The 13,807-nt window shown below is 40.2% G+C and overlaps 1 protein-coding gene across 2 annotated transcripts in view; it reads right to left on the bottom strand.

The window, feature by feature from the left end:
• LOC120017934 (transcription factor COE3-like) overlaps positions 1–13,311 on the bottom strand; it is a 70,530-nt gene extending 57,219 nt beyond the window's left edge. For both annotated transcript variants that reach the window (XM_038960889.1, XM_038960890.1), the window contains exons 1-6: positions 13,181–13,311; positions 12,769–12,925; positions 12,430–12,493; positions 12,110–12,165; positions 10,358–10,431; positions 8,606–8,674 (exon numbers count right to left, since the gene is read on the bottom strand). In XM_038960889.1, the coding sequence (XP_038816817.1) occupies positions 8,606–8,674; positions 10,358–10,431; positions 12,110–12,165; positions 12,430–12,493; positions 12,769–12,925; positions 13,181–13,311 (551 nt within the window). The remainder of the gene's footprint in view (positions 1–8,605; positions 8,675–10,357; positions 10,432–12,109; positions 12,166–12,429; positions 12,494–12,768; positions 12,926–13,180) is intronic.
• Between the last annotated feature and the right edge of the window lie 496 nt (positions 13,312–13,807).

The following is a 13,807-nucleotide window of genomic DNA, read 5'->3' as shown; positions in this document are numbered from 1 at the left end:
AACACTGGGCTCTAGTAGTGAGGGTGTGGGAGGGAGAGAGCATGTCTGTGTGTGAGGGTGGGATAATGAGAGGCCAATTCATATCAAGCCACAGGAAGTCTTGTCATTGTATTAACATGTAGAAATCAATCTGAAGTGCACATGGCTGAACCCACGTTTAAAGCCTTCCATTTAAATTTCAAACAGATTTGACATGACAGTTATACTTCCCCACTACAATAGAGATGTATGCTAATTCAGAAACAGGGCAGGACTTCTTCAATACATGACTCCTAATAGAAGTGTTGTCCCATTAAACAATTGTTATTGGTTTGTTTCACATGACTAGAGTGGATCGTCGTTTCACATGACTGGAATGGATCGTCGTTTCACATGACTGGAGTGGAACATTGTTTCTGTTGTAGCACTTGATGGTGTACACTAACCATGTTGTCATGGTTTCAAACCAAGAATACATTTTCCTTTCCTCACATATTTATATTGCTCTGGTCCCTGCATGGTAAAGGCACAATGCTGTTTTTTCTTCCACCGCATCGAATGTGGTGCTGAACAAGCATAGGAGTGTTTTTTATTGTAAATCAATAGTGATTGATCGGCAGCTTGGGTGTTGAATATGGATCAATATTACACCGGGCTGTAGAGGAGATCTGATTTCAATTGGCAAGAGGAGCCACCAGCAGGTTTCCATCAAGCGGTAATTCAAGACATGGGGACATAAGACAGATGGATTGATATAGACTAGCCAGGACCTTTCTTGCCACTGAACCAGCACAAGGAAATTTCTGTCATATATCATTAACGCAGTTGGGGCCGGCTGTAAAGGGGGAGGGGGTCAAAAGGACCACACCACTCCACATGGGAAAGGAGGCTCATTGTAGAATACAATAATATCGTTTAAAAAATCTAATGTTACGCTTTACAGTAATATAAGAATTATGAGAATCTGACTATGCCACAAATAGATGTTGAAGTGGATTGTTTTAAATGCAACAAGATGGTTTTCATTTACAAAGACAAACGTTTTACAACAAACTTTTGAACGCATATTGAAATATTTTCATAGCTGTTGTCAAATAATTCCTTGATTGCTTTATTTCAAACAATAAGAACTAGCTCCTTAAACAGAATACAAATGTTCCCAGACTGAATGGAAGATGTGTATATGTAAAAAGAGGGGGTCATCCTTACATTTATCAAATCTACGTGATTTGTGGACAGAGGGCAACAAAAAAAACGAGCTATACTTAGAAATAACTTGTCACTTTTAATAAATGACACTGGTTCAGGACTTTCTCTGGGGCTTTCCCTCGGATCCATCCCAGGCACCCCTGGGGGCCATCGGAGCGACCAGAAGACCCGCTCGTTTCCTCGAGGTAACTGATGACCCCATCCCACAATTCCCCATCTTTGTCATGTGACCCCACGCCATGGGAGCAGGACCATGTCCAATGCAATCCTCCTCCGACTGCATCCCATCCTAATCTCAGCCATGTCACACTACAAATTGCTACATTCAGAAAATGGAAATAGATTGAGGTGGAGATGGAGGGAGGGATGGAGAGAGAGAGAGAGATGGATGGGAGGGGTAGGTGGAGTGAGTGTGCATCGACAACCGGTCCTATAAGAAAAGTAGTGGAGGAAAGAACGACTCAGGAGATCCCGGCGAGGAATCACATCACGGCAAACATATTGATCTGATTTACAAAACCTCCAGCCTAATGCGAAACAAATGGCGTGGGCGTGAACTGGTACTTAACCATAAAACCCCAGCATTACTCCATCTCCGATGAAATACCACATATATCCCTCACCAGGGCCTAATGTGCTGTTTTACGGCCAGATACGACTGAGGTTGACCCAACAGTTAGTTTGACAATTAGGGGGAACCTAATAAGGATTTAACGGGAGTGAGAACATGCCAAAAGAAAGAAAGGGGGAAAAAATTCTAAAGAAAAAAAAGCATGTAAAAACAGAGCGACGGGTGACCTAAATTTGAATCATAGGATCCGAGGATGTTTGAAAAAGCATTTGTACCATTAACGCATTAAGAAACCAAACAAAGACTAAACAGCTACAGAGTCTAATTATAAAGGACGGCTGTTAAATATTGGAGCTGGAGCGACATTTTATTTAGGTTTGATTTCATTTTCAATAAAGTACCATTTTCATTGTGTACTGTATTACACTTATAAATTATATTTCTACAGCATCACACTATTTAGTCATTTCCAAATATTATGCTTGATTGTAATCGTCTTTTAGGGCAACTTAATGTACAGTGTTACCATGATACTCCACAGAGTTATTGGATGTAATAGGAGATAATGAAACTTGACCGAAGCTGGAAAATATAAACTATCAAAATTGTTACAAAAAATATCACTCATTTTATAAATCAAAAATATGTGTGTGCGTGCACAGGGGTGCATATGTACACATGCATGTGTGTGTGTGAGTGAGGTCCAGTGTTGCTCTTTGCCCATGCCTTCATTCCATAGCCCCAGCTCTGGTCTTTTTTCTGTCAACGGAGTGAACCAAGGGAGTAAAATGGGGGAAGAGAGGGGGAGAGAAGGAGAGGGGGAGAGGGGTTGTCTCCATGGACAGATGGACTGCTCTTTCTCAACACATGTGGAACCATGTTTCGTCTTTCAGTGCAGTCAAGCTGGAGCCGAATCCCTCACTTTGTTGGTCCAGACTTATTTCTTGTACAGCACACCTCTCTCTCTCTCTCTCTCTCTCTCTCTCTCTCTCCTTCTCTCTCTCTCTTAATAAACACACACATCCCCTGCTCTCTCTGCACACATGTTAAAGTCATCACCCCTGCTCAGCACTAGTAAAACACAACACCCCCATCTTCTGTGCTGTTGTCAAGTCTTGCCATTAGCTGATGCCCCTGGGGAATCCTACACAAGTGAGGTGGGACTCCCCCGTGTACGCCAGGCACCATGTTACCTTCAGACGCCACTCATGTGAACCCAAACATGAGAGCGTCATTTGGAAAATATAATTTATACTGTGCGTCTTTGTACATGTCTTGACATTTACAAACTGTGATAAAACCGACATGAGGGAGGAGGGAATAAAAAACAGAACAGAATAATTTGAGGTCATGTTTTGCTTAGTGAACAGTATTACCCAATCCTGGATGTTGGAACAGTGGGAAAGAGTTTCTGGCTCCAAGGCTGCAAAGAGGGTCTGGGTTTCATTTTTCGGCAAGTGCAAGCCAACAGAGAGCTGCCAAGTGCAGGTTTCACTCTCAACACTTCCTGCTTTTCCTAATCTGGCTCAAGAGGAGACACTTTCACTCAAACATCACTCCAGTCCAGGGTGCAGTGGCCAGTTTCTTCTCTCCTTTCTCACAGGGTGTCAAAAAACTCACATCTGTCAAATAAATTACACTGAAAACAGCCGTAAATAAAACACGGAGATGGAAATATTGTTGAGGCATGAACATGAAAAGTTTGAGTGTGTGTGTGTGTGTGTGTGTGTGTGTGTGTGTGTGTGTGTGTGTGTGTGTGTGTGTGTGTGTGTGTGTGTGTGTGTGTGTGTGTGTGTGTGTGTGTGTGTGTGTGTGTGTGTGTGTGTGTGTGTGTGTTTTTCCCCAAAGGCAGCTACTTTAATCGACTGCACTGTTTAGTATGTCTAAACTGTATGTTCACCATCCCCGAACCAAATCCAATTCCTCCTCTGAATGATACAAAGAGTCCATGAGAAACACCTCGAGTATTGAACACAACAACACAACCTGTGCATTGCTCTGCACCTCTGCATTGCATAATTCTCACTTGTGGATGGATGGTGAACTAACACTACATACAGTTTATGGTGCAATAAACCTTGGCAGATGCAGTGGAAATATGTCATTTACTGTAGGTGGTTCATCAATCAATCAATCATAAACAGACCTCTCTTTACAGGTTATCAAAACACTGCCTCTATGAGAACACCCCCCTTTTATTCATGTGTAATTAAAATGGTCTCTGAAATCCTCTTTGACAGTCCAGGGCTTAGCCAAAAATTTAAATGACATTAAAGGAGACAATGAATTTAATTTTGCTTAATGTCCCCTTTCGCTGATTCTCATTTACATAGCATTTCCAACGCAAAAAGCTGACCTTATAAATACTGGCATTTGTTCAGCTTGGGAGTTAATCACGGTTTTGCAAAACCCAGATGGGAACACACCACCACACCAATTTTCGTATTTGTTGGTAGAAAGAAGAGAAACCACATATGAGATGGTCCGACCCGGGTGTCTTTTGTTGCTGACAAACAACTCGACAACAAGTGCACTGCACTCTGGGATATGACCTCGTAGGTGTTCCACAAATGAACAATAACGCACAGTAATTTAGAAAATACAGCGCACTAATGAGCGACATAGTGCAAAATTTGCATTAGGCCAAAAAAGTAATTGCATTAACATGCGAACAGGTGTGGAGGCCTTTATAAATGAGCTAAATTAATAAAACCCTTCCACAGCACAACCATGTGTGCTGATGACTGAAAAAATAAAAATAATAAGTCAATGTCATGAATTATTCAGTGGCTGAGCAGCCTCCAGAGGTCAGCGCTCTTTGACCTTTGTGACAGGAAGTGAAAGGGAGTGCAGTTGAAGCTGGAATAAGCGGAGCTGACATGATTTGGTCTGGTCCACAGTCCTCCTTTCTGGATGGGAGCGTAAATTGACATGGATGTTAAGCTGTGTGAACATACATTAGATTCAAAATGCATGTATGGGCAGCCAGAGCTCTGAAAACACACTCCCTCCTCTGCTATCCTCACCTAATCTGCTGCATCTCCTCTGTGATACACACAACCTTTGAACTTTGACAGAGAGAATGAGTCATTTTCTCTCTTTTTTTCCAACAGCATGTTCCTCTTTCTTATTACAAAATCCACGCGTAAGCCTGGACCATGTATATAATCTTTCACACAGGAGAAGACAAAGTCAATATGCAGGAGAGTGAAGAGCGATACCAGGGCAGGAGAGTCATCACAAATTGAGTTATGTTTGGCACACGCAGCTCTACACATACTTTAAATGGGGAAACCAGCTAATCAGATATTGGGCACCTCATCACTATAACTCTCGATACTCAAATTACTGCCTGGATGAGCCCACGCCTTCACTCACTTTAAGGCGCCACTAGCTTATAGATGTGACATCCGTTCCACCACTGACTTCCTAACGGGAAGATATGATTATAACCAACTGCGAAGTACTGTAGTCATAGCAATAGTGATACAATTATTGACCAAATTCAGTCAGCGTCTTTTTGTTTCTGCAAGGGCCAACATAGTTTCCAACATTCTCATTTCCTGATTAGAAGAGAAAACAGTATGTATGCAAAGACACACAGAACACAATAGACTTTAAACGTACAGTCAGAGCAGAAAACGGCCAGCCTTTACCCAGCAGTTTAGAGCTTCCCTTCACACACACAATAGTTACTTTCTTTCACCATAAAACAAATATGAATAATGCAATGACATCAAAAGTTATCTGAAATATTTAAAGATGCAATATGCAGAAATCTCTCCGCCATTTCCTGGTTGCAAAAAATCCAAAAGTTTGCCTAATTTCAGTTTATGTGACAAAACAAGCAAGTATAGTGTAGAGTGTCATTGTACCATCTAAACTGCTGTGAAATATATTTTCCAAAACCAAAAACATTGTATTTTCAGCTGTTTGAAGCTGGTGTACAAAACCGAAACAAAAAAATGGGAAGCATTGACATAGCGCACATAGAACAGATCTACTGCTTCTTAGACTTGCTTTCAATGAAAATGACAGATCTATACCACACATTTCTATGTGGATTTGGTCAGGTCGCCCAAAAAGTTACATATTGCAGCTTTAAAGATCCACCAGCATTGAAACTCTGTGACAGCTGTTAGGCTTAAATCTAACAAACTTTTTTAAAGAATTCTTTCCTTTCAAAAAAATTACTGAAAATCTGCATCGAACTGGGAGAGAAAATGGGGTAAACAGATGTCTGGCTTGACCACAGGAAAATAGGACACATTTGGAATGATAAGTTTCCCAAACTCAGTCGGATATGCCAGATCCATGGGAATGCCAGTTAATATCTTGCTACATGCCAGCTAGCTGTGTGCGCTTTCCCCTCTTACCATCTGGGAAAATGTAACAGTGAGGCAACACCGTCCATGATTCACTCCAAATCTGTTTCTTAACGGTTGGGCAATGCTACTGTTTCTCTAGGAAATGTGGCAGAGCTGAACTAGATGTTTTATACTGTAATGTAGGCAGATACCTAAGACATTACTGATTTAACAATCAGACCTCTCTCCTGTTTTTCACATACTAAACTCTCAGGTCTCTTCAATTGAAAGTAATCACTTTTAGCCAGAAGCAACTGCAGCACAGGTGCTACTCACAACTTGCATGAAAAACTGAGAGCTGTAACAAGAGAGTTTAACACAATGAGGCGCCATAAAATCTCACTTATATGTTCACTGAAAATTACTATATCAGGATGGTAAACTGGGTGACATGTGCATCCAGTACAGTACACTTCAGTGATTTTGTGTAAACCCCAAAACTCCAGAACTAGCCTTTCTGCCACCCCCCTTTAGTCAGTGTGAAGTCAATGGGAAGTAGTGTGGGTCCAGGAGGGTGAACTGATCTGATCATAGTTATGGAATGGAGACAATGGGAGGGTCTAATGAGGAACATATGCTTTTGTGATTCAACAGACCGGCTCATTGTGTGAGGAAAAGGATACTCTACTCCCATTCACTCCTGTCACAATGAAAATCTGAGCCTTTTTTCTGAGCCAGTTGAATTTACAATATCCATCCGCTTCTCCTTTTTTCCTCTTTGATGGTAATTCTCCATGCTTTCATTTTGGCTATTGTACTTATGTTACATGTTTTATTGCACAGAATTAAGAATAATAGAGTGTGAAACTCAACGCAATGAAGTGGCGAGCAGGGTTGGAAAGGTTTCTTTCTAAATGTAATCTATTACAGGTACTAGTTACTTGTCCAAAATTTTAATGAGTAACATAACTTTTGGATTAGCCAAACTCAGTAACATAATCTGATTACTTTCAGTTACTTTTGGATTACATTCTTCTTAAGAGGCATTAGAAGAAGACAAAAAGGATCCATCAGACGCATTTGGTGTGTCATCATAGTGGTCTCTGACTTGTGGTCAGACTCAATCAGGTAGAACAAACTCAAACTTGTACCTTGTTTCAATGCTAAATTGAATGTCGTTAAACAAAACAAAAATTTAGTTTCAATGTATTTTGTTCTGCAAACATCCTTTCTGAATTTAAAATGAATCCTGGAAGTAATCATCTAGTTTTTCAAAGTACCTGTAATCTGATTACAATATTTTTGATGGTAACGTAATTGATTACAGTTTTTTTTTTTTATGTAATCAGACTACATGTAGCTGGTTTCATCTAATCAGTTACTCCACAACCCTGGCGGCAAGGCAGTACTACAAAGCAAACTTAAAAGAAGTGGAAATAAGTGAGATGTTTATCTGTCATACTTTAGGTTTTTGTGTGAACATTTCATCCAATAAATACTAATAGATTATACAATCAGCTTCATAAAGGACATGATGAGAGCCCTTTATATATTTATTTGAATTATAAGTGTTGCCTTGAGCTGCTCAATATAAATCACATACATAATGGCCGCAACGTAATGTTACATTCAGTCCTACATAATAGAGGAACACCAGCTCTCCTAGTAGAGAGAGAGAGGTGTCTAGAGAAGCAGTAGCTGTGGTAATCCAGCCAGGCAGGCATCCTGGGCAGCCCCTACTTCCTGATACATGAGAAGCTTCTGGAGTGGCGGCAACAACTGCTCAGCCCTATTTGATTACTAATAAGAGAGTTGTCCCCTCTGTCAGATACCATGCATTCTCCGCTAAACAAACAGTGATTCCGGCTAGTCAAACATTAGCATTGCTGTCTCTCAGTACTCCATGGTGAGAATTACATGGGCTCAATGCTGAGGACAGTCCCTCCTACAGACACGGGGCACGCACATACGCACGCATATTCCTTTTTCAGCCGTGAGATAGAGGAGTCTGAATAACAGAAATACTTAATGTAAGGAATGTAAGTAGCCAATATGCAGTTTATGTTCACTGAATATGTTATCTGAATATCCAAAAACTCTAATATATTTTTTCATACTGTAAACCTAAAGGTTATGATAAAAATCACTGCCACAAACTCCTATTATATCACAACAGAGCCCTAACCACCTTTACTCACAACCGTAGCACTGGGTAATGACTACTTAAATAGACAACAAAATGGATGAGATACAAAAATCATGATAAACCCCTCGCTAATTAGACGAATACCCCGCGTGATGCACCTGTGATTGAACGCCCCTCTCCAGGTGGTGACCGCCCCTCTGAGCGCAAAGGAAAGACCTCCCTCACCTGCTCACAGAGCAATCAGCCACAGTTCCCGTAGAGTTGACCAGAAGGTTGGAGTCAACCCACCTGGGCACCCAAACACTGGGGAATTCTCATTCACTTCCCAACAGAGCTGAATCTAACACAGATCACAATCACAGCAGTATGAAGGAGACATGGAGCAGGGCCTACCTGTCGATGATCACAGGGTCTGACGGAGTCTCGTTCCTGTTGCCACAGCTCTTCTTATCACAACACCGGCTAGGGGAAGAAAGAGTGTGTTTGAGATCACCACAGTGGCTGTTACTGTTTATAAGACCATAGAGTAAATATTAGATCCTTCAAAATGTATGCCGCCTTCTAAGGCAACACGTCATTGTGTTAAATTCAAACACAAAAAATAATAGAGAAATAGAGTACACTAAATCTATCCTGTCATGGATTCTGATGGATAATTAAAATGGCAAAAAACACATTTTGTGGTACAGCGTTTGCCTTAGCGCTGGAAAAGAGGGAAAGGAAAGTAGAAGGGGGATTGGGCCAGGAGGCAGGGGAGTCACTTTTCACAGCTTCAGCTTTTGTTTACCTCTAATTGCCAAGCTGCTATTTCTGGGGGAGATGCAAGATGCCACCCTCAACCAATATTTCTGCGGGGCATTTATCAATTATGGACTCAAAAGCACTAATCTATCCTCCACCACACGTTTCCACCATCTTTTCTCTAAACCTATAGTATACCTCCAGTTCTTTGATTGGAGATTGAATTAAACCTGAAATCAAACACAAATATACTGCTGCTTACCATTTGAAATGAAAATGTATACGTGTATAATGGCCACAGGTCTAAATGAGATGGATCAACGCCATATAGCAAGGGAAGAAAGATAATGCATTTTAAAAGCTACTGTGAGTTCATTCTATCGTTCAAATCACATGATGTGTATTTTCCACAACATGCAGACAGGGATAGGTTGAGTGTATTTTACTCTAATACTGCGTATTAGTGCAACAATGTACTTAATGTTTTACCAGAGCAAAAAGGATCAGAAGAATACTCTCATGGAGCAGGCCTATAGGCTACTTATAACCTCATGGCCTCTTTAATGATGATAGCCTTCAGTAAGTCTTATTACATTTTACAGACACACTTATGCAGAGCGAATTACAGGAGCAATTAGGGTTAAGTGCCTTGCTCAAGGGCACATCCACAGATGTTTCACCTAGTCGTCTCTGGGATTCGAACCAGCGAACTTTCGGTTATTGGCTCAACGCTATAGGCTACCTGCATCCCACTACAGAATACACTTTCTCTTTGACACTGACAGTAAAATTATATCTAGATCGCACCAAATTCCACGCGTCACAAATAAGTGATAAATGCATGTATAAAATGTTGTATGAGTGACGAGTTAAAAAAAAAAAATGTTTAAGCCTAATCATTCTCAGTTCTCGGTCGGTGCACTTGCTCTCAAAAAACTTTAACAATGCGCCGGTGCAACAAAAGAAAGGTTAACCGATTGTATCCGAATTGAGTAACTTCTCACAAAGCTCACGCTGAGCTCAACAATAACAACAAAATACGTTTTTCATTTTAGTATCAATGACACCGTTGAATAGCAGATGAACATGACACATGAGACCTTGAGATTTGCGTGGTTAAATGACGCTAAAAAGCACGCTGGTCACTGATGATAGGTGGGATCAACCAAGACTTGACTCCATGTTTTGAGGCGCAGACTCGCTGGCATCAGACTAATAGATTCACTAAGAGGCCCTGTAGGCTACAACTAGCCGGGTACCAGTCTGTTTGTATTCCACTCCTTGTAGGCCTACTCCGTGTCATATGCCAATACAATAAACAAGTATGGGGAGAAAATATATAAATGTATAACTCTGTACTTCTTCAACAACTTTGAGTTTGTGGAGAAAAAAAGCAACACTTACCTGCACATAATTTCGTGTGTAAGAAGACATCTGCACATTTCAGGGTTTTTGTCTTGACCCTCATATATAATCGCCTTTGGAAAAATTAAAGACACAAATGTGTAGTCTACATTAAATATCTGAATACATGAGCCACTGTATATAATCAACTTTACAGTAGCCTAAATATAAACGGCATTATGTTTCATGTTTAATGCCGTAATCAAAAACAATTGAGTCCAAAAAACAACTAGGCTATATTGTTATTGGTGAAAAAACCCATCAAGTGTAATGTTGCAAAGGCACGAAAATGATAACATGTTACAATGTCTGTCAAATGATAATAGCAGATAATAATACGTATTATTATTGTAAGTATTAGTATTATTATATATTTTTGTAATAATATATTAGCCTATGTGAATAAGCTTTATATGGGAAGTTTCAATGAAGTGTCATCAATATGGTTATAATCTGTGGATATTTGGGGGAAAGTGTTAATGGGCAATCTGTTGTTTATTTTGAGCTGCTAACAATGATCTTTCCGTGGATAGAAAGCGGTGTCTGGCAGTACGGTTGAGTAATTTTTAAGCATTGGCTGAAACAGATGGTGTGCAGCTATCAGTTGTGCCGCTCTCGCTCCCTCGGTTCCTCCCTCCCTCTATTTTGAAGAGAGACACTTTGCTCCCCTTTAGTGAACTAGGCTACCTGGCATATTATACGGCACTGTAACTTGCCATATTTTCAGTATAGCACTTGCTTATTAAATGAAGACATTTTGAATTAAACGTAGGGCCTATATGATTAGGAGGAAAAAATACACAATTACACTCTGAAATGTTGACGTCATATTCTTACTGGGATTGAACCCCACTTTACTTTTTTGATGGCTCTGTTTTTATTTGTTGAGCACTGTGCGATTATCTATATTGATTTGATTTATGTCGCCATTTGCAGCTACAGAAACAGAGAAATCCATAAACTGCTTGTTCTGCGTCATTGATTCGGATCATTCGCAGAGGAATTTTCCCTCTGAGTGGTGGAAGCTTTAACGGCTCTATTCAGATGATCTGCTGTAACCCTCGGTAAATTAGTAGTAATAACAACCACCATGGTTGAAAAATATCAGATAAGGCCTCTTACAGATGTGTAGTTACCTTAATGTAAGGAGATTAGGGGTGTAATTTCGAGAATTCTTATAAGAATGGAAATGCTTTAGCTATACGAGCTATTTCAGAATCTCTTTCCAAACATTAGGCCTAGTTATGTTTAGCCTAATATGGGTCAAGCCTAGCAACATGCCTAAAAGTCACAGATTAGAAAAAGGGACTCAACAAGTAAACATGACTTGGGCCTACTTGTAACTCCAACACAATAAAATAGCCTACTTTATTACACAATAGCCTATGATATCTCATATGTAAACAAAAAACGTTTATGTATTATTCTATTGATACACTTTATCCGTATCGGCAGAAAGCACCAGCATTACAAACCATCAATTTATATTGTATAGGCACACAATTGTAGGCTAAGCTTATGGTAACTTAGTGCTTGATTAATTCTTACTTAAGAGTTGCGCAAAAACATGCTATATGTCTGTCTACACGCTGTCTATAATGCAATTTCAGTCAATGCATGATTGCATAAAGAAAACGCTCTCGTGAATAGGCCTAGCCTATAGTATGCATGCGTGAAGAATGCAGGTGAAGTTTAGAAGCAGTCTCTAGCGTAAGCAAGCTGTATGAATATATGAGTAACAGTAGCTTATACCTGCTTCGTCATGGAATCGATTAACCGTATGAAAATATCCTGTTCTGTTCTGACGCCTGGGGGAACAAATATGCCAAGTTAAGACAGAGGTAGGGCTGTATGAGATGTACATTTGATGACCAAAACAATTATTTGTTTGTTTTTAACCGAGACAATTTCTAAAACTATAATCTTCATAATACATCATTTTACCTGTAAATATAAATAATTATTTAGCAAATAAATTAATTGTAAATTATTATTATCCTTATTATTATTATTATTTATAGCCTTTATCTTTTGGGTGATACTGAATTGATGAAAATAATTGTTTCACTCACCATTGCTGTACAACAACTGTACTTTGTAAATGATCCCATTGTTCGTTTTTTCACCGTTTGGTTCCTGAAAACAATCAACAATGAGATGATGGTGAGTTGAAAATAAAGCATCTATCTATATATCTAACTGTCTGATATTTCATCATTTAAAATGTATAATTTGTCAAAAATAAGATTTAGCTCTGACAACCACTCTCCTGTCATCGACGAATGGGGTTAAAAACGTCGATATTGCACGTGACCTGCCTTACTGACCCACACACATCTCTAAATACATCAAGTTAATTTCAAAGTACAGATTATGAAATTCAGTAAATTATATTCTCATGAAGCGCTTACTTTATCTTTCTCCACAAAGTCCACATAAGCTGTTCTTTCAATCTCAACGGGTTGACCCTGTCTGTCGTACAGTGCCAGGACGAAATGGAAAAAATTGGATTTTCTGAGGTTGGAAGGCGGCTGCTTTTCATAGTGTGCCCGCGCCAAGCCAACACCGCTGCGGGGAGAAAACAAGAGACCATATCGGTTAAGTATCAGACACGGGGGATAGATGATGGAGCTGATGAAAACAGTGAAGACGTGGAAGCACGTTAGAGTACGAGAGATTTCTTGATTTGTTACAATAAGGGTAATATGATGTAATGAAAGAGAGGAGAGTCGAAGGGGGGCATTGGGAGACGGTAATTGATACAGGGTAGTGAGGGTCGATATGAAAAATGCGTGAGAAAATCAGATGATTTGGCATGCGTACCTTTGGGCGGCTGTGTTCGCATCAACCACCCCAGCTGTGTGCATCCATGAGCGGACTGAATTCAGCCCACCCAGCGGTTCCTCCTTCATCGTTGTCCCACCCCGCGATATAGTTTCCTGAATCCCGAACATTTAGAACAATTTACGTGCAATGAGCCTCCTGTGAAATTGGGTAAATAAACGTCCAAAAGTGTTATCCTTGAGGGTTTACGGGATGTCGTAAGTGCGGTATCAGCCTTGCAAGGTGAAAAAAACCCGGTCCTCAGGTCTCGCCTCCCTCTTCAGTCCGTCCTGGGTTGCAGCGATGTGAACAATTCTCAAAGTACTCTACTTAGTTGGTGTGGTATCCACAGACCGGAAAAGTGACTTGTTCAACAGACTATGATTGTTTTAGGCTATTGTTCCTTCTTTTTGTTATGCTTATTGACAAAAAAAATTCGATGGTTGTTGTGTGTGGATGATGCTCTCAAAGTAGCGACATCCCTGAAGCACCACATCCAAAACCTTCAGGACACTGTTGAATAAACCACTCCTGAAATGGAAAGGTGCTGCTTCACCAAAAGACAAACACACGCAGAAGCTGATCACCGTGGAGGTGTTCCCGGTACGCAGGAGAGGTGGATAAGGG

Source organism: Salvelinus namaycush, chromosome 22 (genome assembly GCF_016432855.1).
Source record: "Salvelinus namaycush isolate Seneca chromosome 22, SaNama_1.0, whole genome shotgun sequence".
NCBI lineage: Eukaryota > Metazoa > Chordata > Actinopteri > Salmoniformes > Salmonidae > Salvelinus > Salvelinus namaycush.
Note: the sequence above shows the minus strand (reverse complement) of the source record. Positions and strands in the feature narration are given on the sequence as shown.